The 15,212-nt window shown below is 29.8% G+C and overlaps 7 protein-coding genes across 7 annotated transcripts; 4 read left to right on the top strand and 3 right to left on the bottom strand.

Annotated features, from left to right (window-relative positions):
- Positions 1–124: 124 nt before the first annotated feature.
- UTP8 (Utp8p) lies at positions 125–2,026 on the bottom strand (the record flags this gene model as incomplete). The annotated part of the gene is made up of 1 exon (XM_064861281.1): positions 125–2,026. The coding sequence occupies one exon, from the start codon at positions 2,024–2,026 to the stop codon at positions 125–127; it is 1,902 nt and encodes a 633-aa protein (XP_064716958.1).
- Positions 2,027–2,634: 608 nt separating this feature from the next.
- SYF2 (Syf2p) lies at positions 2,635–3,222 on the top strand (the record flags this gene model as incomplete). The annotated part of the gene is made up of 1 exon (XM_064861280.1): positions 2,635–3,222. One exon carries the CDS (start codon positions 2,635–2,637, stop codon positions 3,220–3,222), a length of 588 nt encoding a protein of 195 aa, XP_064716957.1.
- Positions 3,223–3,422: 200 nt separating this feature from the next.
- On the bottom strand, positions 3,423–5,609 carry PWA37_004806 (uncharacterized protein; the record flags this gene model as incomplete). Its single annotated transcript, XM_064861279.1, has 1 exon — positions 3,423–5,609. The coding sequence occupies one exon, from the start codon at positions 5,607–5,609 to the stop codon at positions 3,423–3,425; it is 2,187 nt and encodes a 728-aa protein (XP_064716956.1).
- A 1,982-nt stretch (positions 5,610–7,591) lies between these two features.
- Positions 7,592–8,125, top strand: FHN1 (Fhn1p; the record flags this gene model as incomplete). The annotated part of the gene is made up of 1 exon (XM_064861278.1): positions 7,592–8,125. The coding sequence occupies one exon, from the start codon at positions 7,592–7,594 to the stop codon at positions 8,123–8,125; it is 534 nt and encodes a 177-aa protein (XP_064716955.1).
- Positions 8,126–9,047: 922 nt separating this feature from the next.
- On the bottom strand, positions 9,048–9,920 carry PHB1 (prohibitin subunit PHB1; the record flags this gene model as incomplete). The annotated part of the gene is made up of 1 exon (XM_064861277.1): positions 9,048–9,920. One exon carries the CDS (start codon positions 9,918–9,920, stop codon positions 9,048–9,050), a length of 873 nt encoding a protein of 290 aa, XP_064716954.1.
- A 739-nt stretch (positions 9,921–10,659) lies between these two features.
- Positions 10,660–11,124, top strand: PEX4 (E2 ubiquitin-protein ligase peroxin 4; the record flags this gene model as incomplete). The annotated part of the gene is made up of 1 exon (XM_064861276.1): positions 10,660–11,124. One exon carries the CDS (start codon positions 10,660–10,662, stop codon positions 11,122–11,124), a length of 465 nt encoding a protein of 154 aa, XP_064716953.1.
- A 411-nt stretch (positions 11,125–11,535) lies between these two features.
- CAF130 (CCR4-NOT core subunit CAF130) lies at positions 11,536–15,210 on the top strand (the record flags this gene model as incomplete). The annotated part of the gene is made up of 1 exon (XM_064861275.1): positions 11,536–15,210. One exon carries the CDS (start codon positions 11,536–11,538, stop codon positions 15,208–15,210), a length of 3,675 nt encoding a protein of 1,224 aa, XP_064716952.1.
- Between the last annotated feature and the right edge of the window lie 2 nt (positions 15,211–15,212).

Raw genomic sequence — 15,212 nt, 5'->3', positions numbered from 1 at the left:
ACTTTTCTACTATTCCTATTCTAATTTTCTTCCCAGCTTACAAAAGTTTTAATATTAGTGTTAATCTAAGGTCAGATGCCTTTTCTAATATACAGTGTAGCATATTTTATTATTTAAAATTAATCTATATATCTATATATTCCACCGTATATGGTGGTATGACTTTTTTAGCATTCTTTTGTTTAATATGAACAGCAGAATTATTGAAATGATTGCCATTCTTATTTTTGGTAATTGGTTCCATTTTAGAATCTAAAAGATACCAAAGTTCTGTATTTTGTTCAATGATACTAATCATATTATTAACATAATCAGAAAGCTTGTTTAATAAATCTTCATCAAGTGCAAATAACCCGATAGAATCAATGACAAGTGATACTAGCTGAAACAATAGGGATGGAATCATTATATCGCTTCCATTGTCACTACTATTATTATTGTCATTATCACTGTTATTGACGTTTTCCGAATCTTTATTGGATATGATGAATTTTATAAAGTTATGAATATCAATCTTTGGTAAAACTTTTAATTCTTTTTTAATCAAGTCCCTATTATAATCTTGTAATATTCTCAAAGATATATCTAATGCCAATTCATTATTTTTGATTGAAAATAGTTCCATTAATAATTCATCTAATGGTAAATTTGGACATGTTACAACCGCTTGCTTATATAGTCTTGGGCAATTTTTAAACCTTGACAATAAATTTTTCGTATTTATGATCGGGAACAATGGATGAGTTAAAAGATACGTTAAAGTCTTTGGATATGAATCATCATTATCAAATGAGCAATTTTTCAAAACTAACTCTATAACCTCCGATAAGAAAGATTGATTGATAATATATCTATCCGCTTCCGTGTAGAAATCCTTCTTAATATTCAATCTATTGAAAAAAACTTCATCAAATTTATTGATATCTTTAACACTATCTGTTAAATTTTTCAAAATATTATCATAATTATAATTATAAGTAACAGTTTCCTTATTGTCAGATAAGGATAAAGTCTTTAGAGTAACAAAATCATTATTTAGTGTCTTAGTAATATCTTGGCTTGGCATGAAATTTTGGAAGCCCTTACCTAAAGATTCCTTCAAACTACCACTACCCTTTTCTATATTTATGATATCTAATGATATCGAATTATAGTTATATGAAAGACCAATAATGAATGATCCATCCAGTGAACCATTCAAAATTTGAAACCACTGCAATCTTTTTATAATTTGATATGATAAAACACTACCCAAGTATAAATCTAAATAATAAATTTCATTATCTATAGCCAAACAGACTTGATTCTCAGCAATTGGTTGAAATGAAACATATGACGAATTTGGCTTCACAAAAGGTATATTAATTGATTGGACTTCATTTAAAGTAGTTAAATCGTAGACATGGAATTTGTTATTTGTCTTTGAGAATTTATAAATTTTGTTTTCAAATTGTGAGATTTGACATTCCGATTCGTACAAAGTTGTAGAAACACGTAATTCAATCCAGTTTTCAATGTCGTATAATGCTATAGAGGATTCTCCTATAATTAATGCAAACTTATTATCAATAAATTCCACTTGTGAGATCTGTTTCATTGGAATTGATTTAGTTGAAACCAACATATTATTATGATAACTTTGAATTGTACCATTTTCTAAGACCGCTATAGTAATATTATCTTTATCGGTCAACACATTTACAACTTTACTAGGCAGATTAAATTTTGTATTTTGGTTTAAGTATAATGTAAAATTTTTAGCATTTTTATTGCTTCCAGATACAGTAGCATAAACTTGTTTACCATCAAAAGCAGTAATAATCAAATTAGAAGGGATAGGGACAGCATTAATTAACTTAGGTGTTGGGTTGATAATAAACTTTGAGATGGAATACTTCGAAAAGGCAACATTCAGTTCGTTGGAGTTTGCATCCAGGTTATTTTTTGACACTAGAATTGGCACAGGCTTTGATTGTCTTGGGACTGTGGTAATTGCAAAAGGCTGAGATATAGTTGGAGAAACCATTTATCCTTTGTATATATATATATATATCTGTATATAGTGTTTATTCTGATTTTTTATTATATTTCTTTCTCAACTGTCTATGAATTTCAACTGAAATTCCTTTAAAGAAAATACTATTACACGGACACTACTAATGTTAAAAGAATTTAATAAAGATCACCATGACAATATTTTACAGTAAAGGAATTCTTCTTTTTTTTTGTTAGTTCAACCTTCTCACTTTAATTTCATCTCATCGCTCAATCTTTACCACTATAAAATTTTTTTTTTGTTTTTTTTTTTTTTTTTTTTAGTTTTTTCAACTTTAATACAGTTTTTCGTCCAAAACGATTTTTAAATATTTCGTTATTCACGATTTCATTAAAAATCGTTAGAAATGATCTTAAGATATCACATATATACAGTTATTTTTAATGAATCTATTTTAAATAAAATAGAGCCAGAGGTAAGATCAAACAGTGACTACTGCTGGAATGTCTTAATGAAACGATGGCTTCTTGCACCACTTTACTCAACATGGAGAAAAAAGATTTCTACCCAATTACTTTATATGTGGAGAACCATAGTCAAGAGAAACAATTAGTTACAAATCTTCAAACTGCATAATTATGACTGATTATGAAGCTATAGAATCAAAATTTAAATTGTTGAGGAAAAGATGTCAAGATATTAAGGTTGAAAATAGAAAAGTCTTAGAAGCTATTGGCAAACCGAAAATATACCAAATAACCGTAAATAATGATCAATCGGATCAAAACGACCTCAATTATACTGAGCTGGAAGATACAATTGAAAACAACCAAGAAACGTTAAAGCTATTAAACATGACGTTACGTGATTTTGAAAAGAAATATGGTATCAATATGTATAACACAAATAAGAAAGAATCTCTTGTATCTATTCAAGGCGATACGTTAGCTAAATTTACATATGAAAAAGAAATGAAAGCCATGTCAAAGCTTAAGCACCAGCATAAAGATAATATAAATAATATAGATGCTATAGCAGAAAATTTAAAACAAACTAGTAGAAAAAGGTATATGATAAGGAAAAAACAAATCTATGAAACAAATTACAATAATAATACCTACAGTGGTAACAGCAATAGGCCTAATAATATGGCATACATCAATATAAAGAATAAGCAGTTTAATGATAAATTACAGAGAGAAAAAAAACAACAAATGGACCAATAAAAAAACTAGATAAAACTTGTACACACATCCACACACACATATATATACATACATATAATTGCGATCGAACATATTCAAATAATTTCAATACATCAAAAATATATCTTTGATAATATATTTTCTTTTTCAATTGACAATTTGTTAAAATTTAAGGAAATAGATAAACATAATAGAGAGATATTGAATTAACATTGATAATTTTATTTATAAACTATCTCTTCCTCTGTGGCAAATGAATATAAGGAATTGTTTTGAGTGTTCAGAATATTATTATTAGCAGAGACAGTAGTCTCATGATTCTTATGTAATTTTTCTTGTAATAATTGATTTGCATAATCCATTTTAATTTTAATTTTTTCACGATCCTTCTCTAATGCTTCTGCTAATTTTGTTTGTTCATCCAGTTTTTTTGTAATTTCATTATTTGTTAACGTTAATTTTGATATCTTTTCTGTATTAATTTCTTGCAGTTCCTTAATGTTTTTCTCTAAATCCAATTTTTGAACACTCAAACTTTTAATTTGTTGTTCGTTCAATTCATGGTTCTTAGTCTTTTCTTCTAATTCCAACTTTGTTGCATCTAATTCTTGTTGATATACACTTTCTAATTTCTTCAATTCTTCATCATGTTTATTCTTTAAGTCATTTAACATCTGATCCAATTCATCTTGTTTATTCTTTAATTTTGTTTCAAACATAGTCGTGGTGGATTGTAACTTCGTATTCCACTCATCCTCTCTTCTTTGTTTTTCGATTTCAATATCATTAACAATTTTCAACAAATTCAAATTCTCATTGGCTATCTCTTGTTTGACTACAGACAACAAGTTTTGCTTTTCACTTATTGTCTTGGTCAATTCGTTTAATTTATTATTATATTCATGTGTACCTAGTGTAATATTCTTAACATTAGTCTTATTCATTTGGTCCTTTTCTAAATTTTGATCGATCTCGGATTGTAGCTTTTCTTGTTCATTCTTTAAATCACCGATCTTAGAAATTAACTGATCTTTCTTATATTTATATTGATTTATTTTGAATAACTGACCATCAAGTTGTTCCATTTTTTCTATTAAATCATGATTCCACCTCTCATATTCATTTGATAAATTATTAGATTCTAATATTAATTCGTTCAATTGTTGTTGTAACAAAACCTGTTTCTGTCTTTGGAATTTTAATTGACTTAACTTCCATAATTTCAAAGTCTCTGTTGAATGGATAATCTTATATTTACTTTCAATATTTTTGGCATTGATTTGAAACAATTTAAAGATTTTATCATTTTCGATTGTCTCCAAATCATTCAAATGTCTCAATTTAACATCATTAATCTTTTCCAACAAATTAGTCTTATCTTTATTAATCTTGGAAATTTTCTCTTGACACAATTTCCTTTTCAAGTCTGAACGAATTTTATAGTTATCATTTAGATCGTTAATCTTATTTAAATTTACCAAATTTTTATATTGAATCCAATCATAAACAGCTTTTGATACGACCCCATATTTTGGCACCTTAACTATTAATTCTGGATTCTCTGGTGTAGCCTTTGGATTCTTGATTACCAATTGATTATTACCAACACCATTAACAATAGTATTCTCTGTATTTTTATTAGTAGACCCATTTTCCGTGGATAAATATACTTTTGGAGCTAATGCTGGATCTAATGGTTTGTTAAACTTACATTTATTTTCTAAAATCATATCATTTGCATCCTTCAATTCACTTATTTCAATATTTTCCTTCAATTCCAACTCCAACTCTGTGTCAATAGTGTAAAGATTGACATTATCTGTAAAATCATCACTGTTAGCAATAGAACGTTTAGGGAGTTCCTCAGCATCCATTATGTAATCATCAGTAATTGGATCTGTTTCTTTCTCATTCTTTTCCTTTTCTTCTTCTTCTAATGATTTTGGAGGAACAAAATCATAATCAACAGCAATACGATTAGTCTTATCTTTGCGAGTATCAACTTGTATATTTTCCCTTTCCTTCTTTTCCTCCTTATTCTCGACCTTCTTATCCTCAATATCAACGAGAATCTGTGAACTTTTTAAAATCTTTAATTTTTCCTCCTTTTCTTTCAAATCGTCTAATTGTAGCAACTGTCTCTTTTCGTTGTCGATCAATAGTTGTGGGAAAGAAAGATCTTTTACCCTTGGTTTATTCTTCAAGTTATCATTTAGTGGTATCAAAGACTTTAAATTATAATTTGACGTTGCACTAATATTCGGAAATTTAGTACTTTTAATCAATTGTAACTGAGCCTTCCCTGGAACTGTTGATTGATTTCTGAAAGGAGAGACATATTCTTTATTGTCATTTAGAGAATGGGTCTTTTGTAAAAACAAATTACCTGAAGTAGAAGTTTCTGTCATGATATTATTAACAATTTTCTATGTTATTTAACTTACACTAATTTATAGTCAGAATATGAATAAGGCGGAGTTGTAACGTATATATTTAGGTATAACCTTTTAATTTTCTTCTATTGAATGATTTATTTATTTACTTATTTATTTATTTATTTTATTTTTTTTTGCATTACATTTCAACCATAGTATTGGTATTACAACAAGTATTTACAACCTGAGGAGCTTTTAAAAAATATGTTTTCTTTTTTCTTCCTGCTTTGTATTTTAGTTTGTTTGTCTCTTTCTCTGCTTTCTCTTCCTTGAACTCCTTTATTGCACTTCCTTGCTCTCTGTCTCGAAGAGATTGGCAGAAGCTCGGCTCGAGCAGCAGAGATACTAGAAATGCGATGCAACAAGGAAAAAAAAATAGATTAAGGAAAGGGGTTGAAAAAAAAAAATTGTGCGGCAGAAACTGCTGACAGGGAGATTCCACAAGGGAAAAAGAAAGATAGAGAAATTCCGCATATTCCGATAAAAAAAGAAAACGTTCCATGGAAAACAAAGGAAATAACAGTATTCAATCCGTAGAAAATGACTGACAAATTTCTTCTCTTTTTTTTTTTTCTTTTCTTTTCTTTTTTTTTGGTGCCCATTTTATTTCATTGTCAAATATCTGGAATCGGCATGAAACAAAAAGAAAAAAAAGGAAACTGCCTTCCTATTTAGGAAAAACGGCTTCCATTTTCAGCATGCAAATAACTATAGGCAGGTTACAGTCCTATAAGAACTGGAAAATGCAAACTCCCACTCCCCCTTCTCCTTCCCCTTTCTCTTTCCCTATTCCTTTCTCTTCTCTCTTCCACGTCCTCCTCAAAAAAAAAAATTAAATCTAGGGGATTCTGGTTTTATTAGATTTCCATCTTTCTTGAATGATTTTTTTTGGATAACTATTTTAGGGCTTTATTCATAATCTACATATTTAGCTTTTTTTTTATCTTTTTTAAGATAAGAAGAGTTTCATATGTTAAGTCCAAATATTTCTTTAAAAATATTCAAATTTCAAAATAAAAAAAAAGAACAATAAAAGTTTTATTCTTCACATTAAAAACTTAACAATTTTATTTTTTCATATAGTTTTCATACAAATTTTTTTTTATAATATTATCCATTATGAATAATCGACATTTTCTTTGAATTCGTTAAATTCTCTCTCTTCTATTATAGTACCTTGATTAGGTTTGGTATATTTTTAATGCCACCTAAAATAGGACCCCAGAAAAAGTTTTTTGGGTTAATCCACGGAAGGGGAAAAACCAAAAGAAAAAAAAAAGGAAGAGTTACAATCATCTTCCGCGGATCATTATGATTTTTCAGAAGAAAAAAAAACACCCAGATAAAATATCCCCTGTTCTAGAAAAATTCTTCTCTATAATTATTATTGCTCTTTCCCTTTTTGGAATATTATTTTATTTGTTGTGCTCTTCCCCTTCAGATTCAAACTAAAACTGTTCTGTTTGTTTTATTTTTTATTCTTCCTTTCTATGACTATTACATCATTATTATTTCCGTCATTATTTGTTCAATCCCTTTCTCTTCAATCCAAGTCTCATCGATCCTTAAAAAAAAAAAAAACAAATAATAATAACTTTTTGTTTTTTTTTTTTTTTCTCTCTCCTTGCTTTTGGACTATGGTCGAACAAAACAAACAAATAAATACTTGAAACTATATAAACGTCGAAATCTCTCTTTATTTTTCAACAAAAAAAAAAAGAATTTAGCAATTCTCATTAGTAGTTCCTCATTCTCCTTATATCTTCCTTATCTCTTGACTTTTTATTTTTCCATTGCATTGCATCCTTCCTTGTTTAAATATTCTTATTTCCATAAAATTTCCATCATATACACACACAAAAAAAAATAAAACCAAACTGCATAAAATATAGCAAAAAAATAAGTAAACAAAATAACTAATTTAAAAACAAAGAAATAAAAAAAGTAAAAACAAGATGCTAGCTCTCGCAGACAACATTTTACGTTTGATCAATTTCATATTTTTAGTCATTTGTTTAGGTTTAGTGTCAGCACTAATCAACACTCAAAAACACCATGTTTCTCGTGTTAACTACTGTATGTTTACAGCTGCCTACTCAATTGCTACAGATTCCTTCTACGGTATATTTGCCAATTTCTGGGATCCATTAGCATGGCCATTTGTTCTAACCACATTAGATTTCCTAAATTTTGCTTTTACATTCACCGCTGGTACCGTGATGGCTGTCGGTACTAGAACTCATTCCTGTAAGAATCAACATTATTTGGATAAGAATTCTATTACCCAAGGTTCTGAGAACCGTTGTAGAATGGCTCAAGCCTACACTGCCTTCATCTATTTCTCAATGGCCATTTTCTTCTTCAAGATGATTATGTCTGCTATTAACATGTTCCAAAATGGTGCATTCTCCAACAATTCTTACGTCAGCAGGAGAAGAAGAAATGCTGCTGCTGCTGCTCAAGGCATTCCAAACATCTCTCAAGTTTAAATATTGACTTTTGTTCAGAACCCGTTAACATTTATCATAATCTGTTTTCTTTTGTTCCTCTCCCGTACCCCCCTCAATCCTTCCTATTTTCTATCAAACATACCAATATCCTTCTTTTATTGTAATATATAAAACAGAAAGAAAAAATAAAGGGTAATCAAGGGAAGTAATGAAAGAAAGAAAAAAAAGAAAGACAAAGGAGAGAGAGACGGAAAGAAAAGAAAAGAAAAAAAAGGGGGAAAGCCCTAATGCTTTTCACATATAATCATGTCTGTCCGTTTAAGTGAGGGGCCATTCGGCAAACTGCTCTTTCTATCTTTTTGCTCTTTTGCCTTTTATCTTTTATATTTTTTCCCCTCTTTTCGTTTCCCCCCCTTCCCCCTTATTTTTTGTTCTTTTATTCTTTTATCTTTAATTTTGCTTCATTGTATTCTCATTTATCATTCCTTAATATATTAATATTAATATTATTCCATTGTTATACAGCCTCCAAGTAATATGCGTCCTCTCCCATTGCCCTTTTTCCCCTAATTCTTCTTCATCTTCATCTTTTTTCAATTTTTCAGTGGAGATACATTTTATTTCATTTTTTTTTTCTTTCGTTTATTTTTCTACCCCTAATCTGTATCAAAAATACCCATTTTCTTTTTATCATAGCCACACACGCACGCATAGACACGCATATATTTTATATTTCGTATTCCGTACTTCATATATATATATATGTACGTATGTATAAATGCATTTGAGATATCTAAACTTTTAGTAAATGACTTTTTCATATCTTTGGAAACGCTTTTAACTGAAATATAATAGAAGATAGATATAAGGGATATATTTACAAATAGAAGCGAATAAGTGTATAATAATGATCATTATTATACATATACATACGTATACACATATATATTATTTCAAATCATTAGCCTCTGCCTAAATTTAAAAGCATGTTAGTTGTGGAACTACTTGAATCATTATTACCTGTCTTGCCACTTCCAGTATTTGGCTTACCGTTAGGTAAATAGGTTATATTTGGCGATTGGCTTAAAGTTCTTGCAATTTCCTTGGACGCTTCCAATCTTCTAATCAACAGCAAACCATCTCCAACACGTTCCAACGTCCTGGAGATGACTTCTGCGGATTCCGCCTCACCTTCTGCACGAATAACAGAAGCCTGTCTCTCTTGCTCTGCCTTCTCCACCAAAAATTTAGCTCTCTCTGCATCTTGTTGTGCAATCTGTTTCTGTTCAACAGCCTTTGTGAATTCCGCACCAAATGTCATATGGGTAATAGAGACATCTTCTAATTTGATACCAAATTCATTGGCACGTTGCGATAATTCTTTTCTAATCTTTTGCGATACAATTTCTCTCTGTGTGATTAACTCGGCTGCATCGAACTGGGCCACGATACTTTTCAAAACTTCATTACCGATGGATGGAAGAACTCTCTCGTCGTAATCCAAACCTAAATTTTGATAGATACGTGGTAGTTGCTGAACATCAGGACGATGTAGTACACGTAGTGTCAGTGAAACCATTTGCAAATCCTTTGTACCTGTATTAGTAGCGATACTCTTTGGCTTTGTTCTAACGTCGTAGATGATTGCACGTTGTAACCAAGGAATCAAAAAATGTGTGCCCTCCCCAACAACCGTGCTTTTAACACCGCTTAGACGATCAAAGATCACACCTCGTGTACCACCTTGAACATCGTACATCGAATAATCCGCTAATGTTATAGCCATACCCATTGGAATAGCTAATTTTGTCAATAAATTTATACTTTTATTCATATTTTTTTCGTAAATATTTATTTATCTTTCTTCCTCTCTTTCCTTCTCTCTCTCTACCTAGTTTATTAATCTCGGTAGTTTCTAATAACACTTAAAAGCTGAAAAACAAACGAGTTTATTTGCGTATGTGTGTGTTTATGTAGATACCAATTATGTAGATTGCTAATACGAAACATATATCATGGTCTTTTACTGTCTCTTGTAGGATCGTGAAGAAGGGAAGAGGGGGCAGAGGGATATACTTTCTTTGTCTCTTGTTCTGTTTCCCGTTCGTCTATTAAACTTTTTTTTTTTTTTTTTTTTTTAGTTTTCAGTTTTTCAGTCTTGTTCAAGAAGTTTGTAATTGGACCTAAAAAAAAAAAAGGGAAATAATAGTAAATGATGGGAGGTTGATACATTTCTATATTTACAGCTTCACAACAAAGAAAAACCATCAATAATCTTTCATCTTCCATTTCTTTATTTACTCGGATCAATCACATACACAAGATACAAGATTATCTAATAGTAATAATAATAATATCAATCATAATAATACAGGCAATAGTACAATTTTTGTCCTTCCCTCTCCTTGTATTCTACCAACTGGCAAACATATCATATGTATCTATTTCCTTGATTTATAATATAATTGTATTGATATTTATATTTAAAACAGGAAAAAAAAATTTTTTTTTTTGAATACTTCAACATTTTCCACGTCTTCCCAAGCTATTAAGAACAAGCAAGAAACGAATTTATGAATTCTAGGCTACTGAAAGAATGGACACAGCTAAATAAGAACGGGAACAAATATTACCTATGTCCCATAGAGGAAAATGATATGACACATTGGCAAAGTGAATTCGAAGGACCCAATAATTCTCCATATAGAGGCCACAAATTCACACTCTATCTGGACATACCATCAAATTATCCAATGTCACCTCCAAAAGTAAGATTCAAACCATACTCTATGCCACATGTAAACGTGGATTGGAAAACTGGTGCTGTATGTCTTGATATATTAGAATCGATGTGGTCGCCAATCTTTAATCTGCAATATGTTGTTGAATCCTGTTTGAGGTTATTGACCGAACCTAATGGTGAGTCTCCCTTAAACTTAGAACTTGGCATTTTACTAAGAGTTAGTGATCATACAGGTTACAATGGATTGATTAACTATTATTTGAACCATCCACATAACAGCTTGTCCTCTAAATAACAAAATGTACTACACACACACGCATATATATATATATATATATATATTTTGATATGTATACACACAATCATAATTATTGATATTATCATTATTAGATTATTTCTCTCTATTTTCTTTCCTATCTCTGTTCATGAGTTTATTTTTTTCTTTAGTCTTTTTTTTTCCTTCAATATTTTGACACTGTAAAGAAGTATTTATGTCTTCATCTTTTTTTATGTTCTGCACTCTTCAATACATTTATATATATATATATATTTATATATTTATGTGTGTCTATATGTGTATTTGTATGTGTATTTTATTAAATTTAATACTCTCTAACAAACTGTGTTCCATTAACTCAATAAATTTAATTAGTTATGTCTATGAAATAGTGCTTTTTCTACTGCTTTATTTCTCTTCAATCTTCAAATGAATAATACAAATACCAATATTAATAAGAATATTGATAACTTCACATCTTTAAAACAGAGAGTCTCTGGTTATAAACCTTCACTTAGATCCTTAAGGACTCAAATCAGTAAAGAAATTGAAAGTCCAACTGAGGATTTATATTATTTATTTATTGAATCAACTGCTGTTGTTCTTTTCACCACGAAAATCGGATTATCCATATTAAATGAATTATATAACATTAATTTGGGCAAATATGATAAATTAATCAATACATATGACGAAAAATTGAAGCTAGCATTAAGTTATATGCATTCAAATTGGTCACTATTAACATTACTAAAATTCTATAGATTTTGTCTATTCAATGACTTATCGTTTTTAGATATACGCAATTATAATGATCCATTATACAAGAACAACCTTTTGAATCAATTATACGATGGTTCAAATTGGCAAGATTCATTGACTTTAACATCTTTAGCATGTAACACTGACTTTAATATACTCATCGACTTATTACGGTTTTTCACAGCTGATATTGAAAATTGCTTGACCGAGATGACTATACACTATGTAACCGATCCTAAATGGTATATTACAGGTAAAATACCAACTTCTACAAAATACCAATATTTAGGCGGGTTTATTGTCACACAATATGATAGAGCTCATACAACATATGATTTCTTCCTTAATATTGATTTGAACACAAATTCAGAGGACTTTAGTGAAAAAAATTTTCTTTCGAAAAATGAACTAGTCAAACTTTACTTAAAACCAATTACGAAATCGGATTTCTGGGATGTTTTATTTATCTCTGTGCGATCTACCGATACTGCAATAGAATATTTCCATGAGTTATCAAAATATGATGAAAATAGAGAATATTTAATCAAATTGCAAAGGGCTTCAAATCAACAACAATACATTGATAATAATAAACCTCATATAAACGCAAATATTGGTATCACCAATATCTCATCAGTAGATAAAAATTCCAATTCTATGGTTGATATCAATTGGCATTCTGAATTAAGGTATGGTATCCTTTCATTAATGTTAAATTTAAAATCATTTAATGATTTTTTATGCACTTCTTTACAATTCGAAATGTTATGTACCTTGGTAGACCCACTCACTCAGCCCTTACCAAACGACAAATATATTATATCAATTGATTTATTGGCTAATTTGTTTCTTTCTTCATGCTACAATGATTTAAAATCAGGAAGGATACGATATCAAGGGTACGAAACTAGATTTCACATCGGCTTAAATATGGAAAGAATAATCCTAAACTCAATGGAAAGATTAAACTGTGAAGACTATAATCATTTACAAAGCCTTGGAGTTGATAACTTTGATAACAAAAATATTGAACATTGGTGGAATCTAATGTATTCATGGTTACCACACGGATTGAATACACAAGATTTAGAACTTTTATACATGGTCAACATAATGGCCGTATACGTGATATATAAATTGTTTAGTGATAAACCAGTTCAGTTGAACCCGTTTTTATCAACTTTAATTTCGGTCTGGAAAAAATTGTCATGTATCATACTCTTCAGTTTAGATATAGATAGGATGTTAGAACAAGATAATGTGAGGGAAACTCCGTTACTTGTTAGAGCGACAATACGAGGCGCATCTGCCTTGAGAGCCGTTATTGCCACAGTATTAAATAATTATATGGAATATATGGAACACGACTTTAAACATGAACCAATAAACACATTTATGTCTCCACATGGACGGAAATTATGTCAAGGTGCCTTGTATACAGATATAAGATCATATGCAGCTGCAATGTTAGCTCTTGGCGTAGATTTAAAAAATGTGACAGAATTATTTTCAGACTTACAGGCAGGTGATAGATTTGATGAGGATATTAGATACATGTTTGAATATGAATATGAGGATTACAATATAGTGGACGATGAACCACAAATTAATGGTGTCTCGGTTACAAAAAGAATTAATGATAACAAGAGGACTAATAGTAAAAATAACGAAGATAATATTCTAGAGAATGAGAATATTGGAAAACTGTTTCAACAAAGAAGATGTGATTGCATCTTCGATGATGACAAAATACATGGTGCACAAATGATAACAAGCAAAAATAATACAGTTATTGAAGAAAATAATACTGTAATGACCACAAATAATCAAGAAAATGTCAATTCAAATAATCCGATTGCTGGTAGATCTAAAGCATTCTTTGAATTTGATTACAGTGGTAAAGATTGGCGAGATGTCCCAAGAGGACTAAATCTTTATTATGCTTCAACTTACCAGTTTATTGTTAGTCCAAAATTGGAAGATGTTAGTAAATTGATTGTTAAAGCTTCAACGACCACTCTAGCTTATGATGAAGCAATCTTATTGTTACGATTAGTGTCATCTTGTGTCAAAGAAGAACAGGAGTCAATGATTTTTAGTCATTTAAACGAAATTTCAAACTATAATAAAAGGCAACAAGACGGAAACAAAGCTAAAATAGTAACACCTGAGGATATCTACGAACTTTTATGTGATAATTCTACTTTTGGAGAGATTTTATATATTAATCATGAATTGGGGTGGAGATTAATGGATGAAATGTTAATGTGTAATGGATATCGTCGAGTATTGATTTGGTTTCTGACTCATATGGAAATAAATCATACGTTAATTCATTATATCTTTGAGTTGGTAATGGGTCTTCGAGGACAAGATTTTGAATCAAATGCTACATTAGAAGATATGAAGAAACTTTTATTACACGATATACTAGTAAGCCAGAATCACAAGACTGAATCATCTTCAGTGAATAGTGGAAACAAAGACAAGTTTCCATTTTCCAGACAAGGGCCACTAATTTTGTCAGATATTGAAACAAGTATGTTATTACAAGAATTTTTCACTAATGCAGCGATATACTTATCAAATAAGAATAATTTAAATAGTAATCCAGCACAGTATGATGTGAATGATAATATGGGTGTTGGTGAATCAAGTGAGGAGGGATCAGAATATGTATCTTTGTATGCAATTGGATTAGTTAAGCTAATATGTTTCATGGTTCGAACATTAATGGAGAATGGAAAGTTTGATTTTGTGAAAATGGAGTGTTCTTTTGAATTACAAACGTTATTAATGAATTGGATTGGATTAATTCCTGAAGCACAAGAGTTATTTTTTATGATGAAATCTAATATTGCAGATAAAGATATTGCTACTGATCACAGAAATAATAGTATTATAGGAATCGACAGTGACTTTAGTGAAAGTAAAATTAATACGGATGATAGATCTCGGCGCTATATTATAACTAGTGAAGAAATAGAAAGTGGTAATTTATTCAAAGATGATGACGATGATTCAGTATCACAAGTTTCAAGTAATAGTGAAAATAAGCATAGTAATAGAGAGGATGATGATATAGATGAATACTCGAAGAAATTACTTAAACTATTACCACATACTGTTAATAAGGATCAAGATAATAATAAAGAAAACCATGCATTTTCAACATTAAGATCGTATATGAGAAGACATTCTTTTGTGCAAGGAGTACCAGTTACTGGTAGAAAAGTTGTTCATAGAGGCACAAAAATCCTCCCTATGAAACAAAATGAAAGACCTATAAGTATACGAGAATATATGGAAAACTATGATTATTTTACACAACATGAATGGTAAAA

This window comes from Arxiozyma heterogenica, assembly GCF_036370985.1.
Source record: "Arxiozyma heterogenica strain weizmannii chromosome Unknown scaffold_7, whole genome shotgun sequence".
Classification (NCBI taxonomy): domain Eukaryota; kingdom Fungi; phylum Ascomycota; class Saccharomycetes; order Saccharomycetales; family Saccharomycetaceae; genus Arxiozyma; species Arxiozyma heterogenica.
Note: the sequence above shows the minus strand (reverse complement) of the source record. Positions and strands in the feature narration are given on the sequence as shown.